General features: G+C 36.5%; 1 protein-coding gene across 1 annotated transcript in view; it reads right to left on the bottom strand.

Moving 5' to 3' along the window:
• Window positions 1–3,867: 3,867 nt before the first annotated feature.
• The window catches only part of DNAAF6 (dynein axonemal assembly factor 6), a 48,482-nt gene continuing 43,884 nt past the window's right edge, over window positions 3,868–8,465 (bottom strand). Inside the window, exon 7 of the mRNA XM_055393399.1 lies at window positions 3,868–4,032. Coding sequence (XP_055249374.1) covers window positions 3,903–4,032 — 130 coding nt within the window. The 3' untranslated portion in view covers window positions 3,868–3,902. The remainder of the gene's footprint in view (window positions 4,033–8,465) is intronic.

Raw genomic sequence — 8,465 nt, 5'->3', positions numbered from 1 at the left:
AACACTTAGAATAAATTCAAATTCCTAACCTTAGCCTATAAAGTTTACATGAGATTGCTCCAGCCTGCATTTCCAACCTTACTACCAGTCATTGCCAGTTTCATTCTACTCCAGCTGCACGGACTCATTTCCTTGATCTCGGTGCTCCAGGTTGTTTCCACTCTGGGTCTTCACATTTGCTACTCCTAGCATCTAGAAGCCCTATTACCTTCCTTCCCTCAACACTCTATTTGCATGGTTAAATCCTAGGTATTCTCCATGTTTCAGCTGAGTATCAGATCCTTTGGGAAGCCTTCTATGCTCTCCTTTCCCAGACTGCTGCTGCTGCTGCTGCTGAGTCACTTCAGTCGTGTCCGACTCTGTGTGACCCCACAGACGGAAGCCCACCAGGCTCCCCCGTCCCTGGGATTCTCCAGGCAAGAACACTGGAGTGGGTTGCCATTTCCTTCTCCAATGTGTGAAAGTGAAAAGTGAAAGTGAAGTCGCTCAGTCGTGTCCGACCCTTAGCGACCCCAAGGACTGCAGCCTACCAGGCTCCTCCATCCATGGGATTTTCTAGGCAATAGTACTGGAGTGGCTTGCCAGATATTCTCAAAACCACCCTTTTTTTCTTCATACTAATAATAAATTTGAAAATACATGTTTATGTGTTTACTTGGTTATTGTTGGGTCTCCCTTGCTAAACTATTTGCTCCATGAGGACAATGACCACATCTAGTTTGCTCATTGCTATATGCCTACCATCTAACATAGTGCCTAGCATGTGATAAATGCTAAGTAAATATCTGTTGTAAGAATGAATTAATGAGTGCATGAACAAATGAATATGTACAAAGTCGACCAGAGATTATAAAACCAAAAAGGGAGGTAAAGTTCATGAAGGAGAAGGTTAATAATATGCCACAATCCTGGTTTTAACTTCCAGTTCTTTGGGTCATGGCTGAGAGGCATTGAAAAATTCTGAGAAGATAAATGTCCTTTTGTATTCTCTTTATCTACATTTGCTTTAGTGGAGAATTCCTATTTAAAGGAGAAAAGTCCTGTGAATTAGTTTAAAAGCAAACAACAATGCTAATGAAGTTATTACTTCTGAGGCCAAAGACAGTGAAGTAGGATGATTCCTGGATGGGTATAAATTACTGATCACGTTTCATTGTCTTGAAGCTCTGTTTCATTATAAAACTGATACAGTATCACATAACCAAGGCCTGATTCAAGTTGACTTGGATATGCTCTATCTTCTCTTCAGGGACAACTTGTACACATGATCAGTTTGAATAATAATGGTCTTTGTAATTAGGGCCAGTACACAGGGAAGAAAAAGATACAATTTCCACTGACTCACTGTTGCTCTCTGGAGAAGAAAAAGCTTGGTTACTGCTTAGGCTTATTCCAGAGTTTAAAGTTTAGGGTGTAATCTTAAATTCTTAAAATACAGCTTTTTAAAAAGATCTTATGAAAGCAAAGTAGGACACTCTTAATTCTGTAACATCATGGACTTAAATTCACAGACATTAATTTCCTTTCAGTTAATACCACCCTCAACTCCTGCCTCCACAGAAGAAAGTCATGGTGGTAATTTCAAAGAAATTCTCTGCAAGAACTTAGGGTTTTAACACAACCACTTTTCCCAAAATCTCAGTCTTTTCCTTCTACTTGATCTAAGTCACAACTACTAGTTGTCTGTATAATTAAGCTTAGAAAATATCTGCTTGAGTATTTAGCTCACATCACAATAGCTCACATCTTTCCATTATCTCTTTTCAAAACTTACCCCCAGGTAACTCCCGATTTCTGCAATTATGTGTGAGACCAAGTCACACAAGTTTAAAAATATTATTTATTCATAAATAATTCTAAAATAAACTTAAGCAATATAGTACAGAAGAGGCAGGGTACATTGACATAATTCATAAAATAAGTATGTCCAATTATGAATAAATATAGGAAATGAGAGAGAACAGTATTTGTAAATGCACCACACTTTTCTTTGTATTCAAGTGTCAAGGCATTCAACTACTAAATATAAACACAATACTCAAAAAGGCACTGTTAATTCAGGAAGCTACAGTTAGAACTGGACATGGAACAACAGACTAGTTCCAAATAGGAAAAGGAGTACGTCAAGGTTGTATATTGTCACCCTGCTTATTTAACTTATATGCAGAATACATCATGAGGAACACTGGGCTGGAAGAAGCGCAAGCTGGAATCAAGATTGCCGGGAGAAATATCAATAACCTCAGATATGCAGATGACACCACCCTTATGGCAGAAAGTGAAGAGGAACTCAAAAGCCTCTTGATGAAAGTGAGAGAGGTGAGTGAAAAGGTTGTCTTGAAGCTCAACATTCAGAAAACAAAGATCATGGCATCTGGTCCCATCACTTCATGGGAAATAGATGGGGAAACAGTGGAAACAGTGTCAGACTTTATTTTTGGGGGGCTCCAAAATCACTGCCAATGCTGATTGCAGCCATGAAATTAAAAGACACTTGCTCCTTGGAAGGAAAGTTATGACCAACCTAGATAGTATATTAAAGAGCAGAGACATTACTTTGCCAACAAAGGTCCATCTAGTTAAGGCTATGGTTTTTCCAGTGGTCATGTATGGATGTGAGAGTTGGACTGTGAAGAAAGCTGATCGCCGAAGAATTGATGCTTTTGAACTGTGGTGCTGGAGAAGACTCTTGAGAGTCCCTTGGACTGCAAGGAGATCCAACCAGTCCATTCTAAAGGAGATCAATCCTGGGTGTTCATTGGAAGGACTGATGCTAAAGCTGAAACTGCAATACTTTGGTCACCTCATGCGATGAGTTGACTCACCGGAAAAGACTCTGATGCTGGGAAGGATTGGGGGCGGGAGGAGAAGGGGACGACAGAGAATGAGATGGCTGGATGGCATCACTGACTCGATGGACATGAGTTTGAGTGAACTCTGGGAGTTGGTGATGGACAGGGAGGCCTGGCATGCTGTGATTCATGGGGTCGCAAAGAGTGGGACACGACTGAGCGACTGAACTGAATAATATTAGTGCACAAAAGGAAAATATTTTTAACCTAAATAGATCCAAACAGTGAGAACAAGACTGAGGAAGCCAAATAACACTGTGTATTCAAGAGTATTTCTTATTCAAATAAAACAGGTTGTTAGTATGGTGCATCAAACTACTTATGTGTTAGTCGTGTGTGTTAGTCGCTCAGTCGTGCCCAACTCTTTGTGACCCCATGGACTGCAGCCCACCAGGCTCCTCTATCTATGAAATTTTCCAGGCAAGGATACTGGAGTGGATTGCCATTTCCTTCTCCAGGGGATCTTCCAACCCAGGGATCCAACCCTGGTCTCCTGTACTGCAGGCAGATTCCTTACTGACTGAGCTACAAGGGAAGCCTTGTATATTTATAATCCTCTGTTATTTGTATATTCGTGAACAATAGTGAGAGCCTAAACAGAGAACACTAGAAATCCTTTGATGAAATAAAAAAGGAAACCAATTAAACTTTTTTGGTGATAATAAAGACCAATTCCTATGTTACTGATTTTATCATGGTATAATCAAATGGCTTAAAGCCTTTAGACTATTGAAGTAAGTGGACCAACCATTTAATGGTCCTATTTCAGTTATTTAATTGACATGTAGCAATCTAATTGGTTAACCTGTAAATTCCATCCAGCTATCACTATAAAAATGGGATAATTTATTAGCATGAGAAAACAGTATTTCCTACTAGATTAATAGAAATGACTTGTAAGTGATCAGAATAGCACTAGAATTGAATATAAGCCCTTTTTGAAAGATGTCAGAATAATAAAGAGAAGACAGAAAACATTAACTAATTTTTTCAAAGTTTTTTATTTTTTATCAGTGTTATTTGCCACTTTTCATCCTTGTCCATACTGTTTCAGAAGAAATTAATGAAATCCAACTCTCGTTTCATAGTCATGGTGACTTCGAGAGTCTCAGTATCAAGGATATAGAAGGCTTTGGCATTGATGTAGTCCACAGGATGGGGAAAGGTTACCAGCAGCTTCCTGAAAAACAAAATAAAAACCTAGAATCAGTGACATCAAGAAGATACCACTTTTAATAAAGGCAATGGGAAGCAATATATATCATCACAATGTTAGGAACCAAAAAACTAGACAGTATGAATACTGGATCAAAAATATGCCTAATTAACACAAATAGTATCCCATTTAATTTTGGCCCGAAAAATCCAAGCAGTGGTTTGGACCACCCCTCAATGCAGGAGACTTAAGAGATGCGGATTTGATCCCTGGGTTGGGAAGATCCCCTGGAGGAGGGCATGGCAACCCACTCCAGTATTCTTGCCTGGAGAATCCCATGGACAGAGGAGCCTGGCAGGCTAAGTCCATAGGGTCACAAAGAGACAGACACTACTGAAGTGCCTTAGCAAGCATGCAAGCATTTTTCTAAATTGACCTCATTTTGCATTATATAAACATAGTCTCAGGCTATGTTTATTGGCATAGAAATAGAACCACTGCAACTTTAAGTTGTTTGGATTGCTCTGTTGCCAGTCATCCTTATGTGTAGAAGAAATGTTGACTGCCTAATAGAAATCTGAAATATGAATAGTTCTACAATAATTCTGCTAACACTACTTTAAACTGAGTCTCTACTCCAGGTGTAGTTATTGAAACCCAGGCTTGCAGTGATTTCAATACCAAATCAATTGAAAGTGCTTTATTTTGCTTGCCTCTGGTTCTTTCTACTTTACATTGACAGAAATTTCCTGTGAAAGACTGCTGAGTGTAGTTTGTGGTTTATGGCTCAGTTGCTGGATAGCTGTATGCTTCAGACGCATAGCTGGGATGAGACATCCATAAATATGTCATAGTGGTATGAATCTGAATTATGCACGGGGCCAGCACATGCTGGTATCTGAAGGAAATTAAATACATGAAGCACTTGTTACCTCACATTCTCAATGGAGGAGGCTTGAGGATCTCTATAAAAAGTGGACAGAAAAGCTCTTTTAGAAGGTATAAGATCCAAATCAGTAAAGGAATATGGTAACTTGGGTAATTTTTAAGGGGTACTTATTGAATACTTGTACAAAGAGCTAGTATTTGAAAACAAAATCCTCGAAAATCAATCTCCTCATTATTCATTTGCAAAGACCTAAATTCAGGAAACTGGGCTCACTATAAGCATTTATCACACAGCTCTGGAACCTAAAGGAGAAGTTTTCTGTTACTTTTGTTTCATTCCAGATATTTGGGGTAGGAGAAACAATTCTCTCCACTTGAAGTAATGAAATCACAATGTATTTTAATATACCCTGTAATATTTGGAATCTTAAAAAAAAAAGTGGGTGCAAAAACCATGTAGAGTCCATCTTTTTTTTTTTTTTTTGACTGTGCCATGAAGCTTGCAGGATCTTAGTTCCCCAACCAGGGATTAAACCGGGCCCTTGGCAGTGAAAGTGCCAAGTTCTAACCACTGGACCGCCAGGGAGTTCCTGAGAGTCCATCTTTTTAAAGTTGTTTACAATATAGGTTGTACTAGAGTTAGATTTGCTTCATCCCTTATTCTACAAATGATAATATATTCACATTTAAAAGAAAGCAAAGCTCACTGGTGACAGTTTCATTGCACTAAAAGACAACTATAAATCAGCTGAAGAAGTTCCAATGATAATGTGGACTTCTCTGTCCAGAGAGAAATAAATTCAAAAAAGGACAGTTAGTGACCACTGGAATGATCCATCCATCCCTGCAATTTTGTCTAGTCCTTAGTAGTATAGCTTCACATACGAAAATTTTGAGTAGAAACTGTTTAACTTATTTAGGCTCTTAAAAGAAGGAAAGTATTATTTGTTGAGTGAATGAATAAATGAATGAAAAGCAAATAGGTCACTACAAAATGATATTTGAATAACGAGTATAGATCAGTACTATAATAAAATATGAATGAACATTTAAACCAATCTCTCTGCCTTTACATTGAAAAATGTTTGCTTTATAAGTAGCTAAAGTTTAGTCACTGATCAAATGTTTATCCAGTGTTAAATGGATAACCAACAAGGTCCTATTATGTAGCACAGGGAACTCTGCTCAATTTTATGTGGTAGCATGGATAGGAGAGAAGTTTGGGGGAGAATGGATACATGCATATGTTTGGCTGAGTCCTTTTGCTGTCCACCTAAAACTATCACAGCATTGTTAATCGGCTATACTCCAATATAAAATAAAAAGTTTAAAAAAAAAAGTCTCTCTAGTGTTGCTTTTCTTTAGAAATTATTTAAATGCAAATAATAATATATGAAAGTAAAAACAAAAAATTATCTATACAGTGAATTCTAGTTTAGAGACTTACATGCTTACATTTATATTAGAGAATTCAAGTTGATGTTTCTTGCCAAGAGATATAAATATACAACAACCTTGTTCTGTGCATATTCACATAATGCACTTTTTATTTTATATAGTTTATGAATTTTTTGATTTACATATCTGGGCTTAAAAAATACATGGCCCTTTTTAAAGTTTCCTATTGGAGACATAACTATTTTCAAGAAAACAGAAACAGCTACTGAGCTGCAATTCACTATTCCATTTAGAAAACTTTTTTTTAGGTGTTTATGTCTTTGAATATCAGTCAACTCAATCTAAATCAAAGGAGCACAGCAAAGGTGAGATAATCTAAAGTAACACACAACCAGAAAATAACTCATATTTATCTTTAGAATGTGTTTTTATTATCACATTCAAGGAATTCATTGATGATATTCTTAGAGTCCATCTTAAAAAATAATGATACCCCATATGAACATAAAGTCAGGAGATTTTTGAGAAATTATACAATTTCCCCTATCTTTCCTCCTTCCTATCTACCCTGCTGGGAATCTATATGCCAAAACAACCATTTTTTAAAATGAAGGATTCAGCAAACATTTCTTTTCATTCTATAATGCTAAAAATCTGGGTTTTATTCATAATTTTAATGCAATTGACTATCAATAGACTGATATCTAGTCAATTTAGTTAAAATAATTCCACTCATTTTCCCTTATAGGTACATGAACAGAATGTCCACTGTTATGCTTCTTGAAACCAGTAAGCATAGTGTTACAGGGTGTCAAAGTTAGGAACTAAAGAAAGTAGATGTGAATATTGACAAACTCAAAGCAAGACACATTTCCAATAATACAAGTTCAGATACTAACAGGGCTCCAAAGAACGTTTGAGTTTTTAGGAAAAGTGATAAAAAGTTTAATTCTATCTTCGCTCTTCTATCCTAATTAATGACCTTTTCTTAACAGACAGTACTTTTATGTGCTGAGCATTTAATATATAAGTTCTGTATGATCCAAATGACCTACTGCAACTCACATTGTATATGGAAAAATATCTCTGTGTGAGTCTTTCATTTAGTGGGCTTTGAAAGATATCTGGAACGACAGCATAGCCAGAGCAGCTGCCTAAAGATTGATGGAGACAGCAAGAACTGCTACAGGAATGGAAATTAACTCCATGGTGTGTAGATATGTCTGTGCTTTTAACAAATGCACAAATATCATGGAAGATTGACTGTTCATTTAACCAACTTTCCTTGTGAAGGTTGTGTGGAAAGAGTAAATGTGTGTATAGCATGTAATGAAAAAATTACTATACTCCTTGATGTCAATGGTGAAAATAAGCAATGTGGTTTCCATAACATGAGACAAGTTTTGAGTGAATACATTTTTTAAATTATATTAAGTAAGGAGAAAATATTTCATATGTATTCCTCTGTAGGTCATTTGTGGTTAAATTCTTCTATTGTAGAAATCAAGGTTAAGCTATGCATGTACATTGGTGTGTTTACACATAGAAGTCTTTTGTAGCAGAGATCTAATTTTTTTACTTTCTCAAAGCCCTATGATCAACAAAGAAGAACTATAGGTACTGATAATGGAAGGAAGATAATATGCTAGCATCCGACTGCTCCCCACACCCATTTTGAAATGTCTATCAGTTAACAGAGAAAGGACCACTGCAGTCAACCATGTGTGCTAACTGATATACATTCAGCTGAAAAGTGAACAAAGCAGTGAGATATTCAGGTATTTTATCTAGCACATGCCAGGTTCTATCGATCCCCTCCTTATATAGTTAGTTTTGAGAGAGAGGGTTGATTTATCCAGGTTTCAGGGTAAACATTTTATCAGAATTTTACCTTATATATTGTGTTTGGGGAACATGATTTGAACTTGCATAACAAGACTATTTTTGAAAATATCAAATGTTTAATTGAATTATTCCATTATCATCTGCATTAATTTAAAATGTATTCATGCAACTTGAGGATCCAGTGATAAATTAGCTGTTAGATTTTTGTTTTAAGTAATTGATAAGACTTTTTGTTGATTTTTAGATGAATATAATCAAATAGCCTTAGAGCTCCACAATATCCAAAACGTTTAAAGATTGCTTCTTTTATGCCATCACTGTACCAA

This window comes from Moschus berezovskii, chromosome X, assembly GCF_049115385.1.
Source record: "Moschus berezovskii isolate FMDL1 chromosome X, NW_MosBer_1.0, whole genome shotgun sequence".
Classification (NCBI taxonomy): domain Eukaryota; kingdom Metazoa; phylum Chordata; class Mammalia; order Artiodactyla; family Moschidae; genus Moschus; species Moschus berezovskii.
Note: the sequence above shows the minus strand (reverse complement) of the source record. Positions and strands in the feature narration are given on the sequence as shown.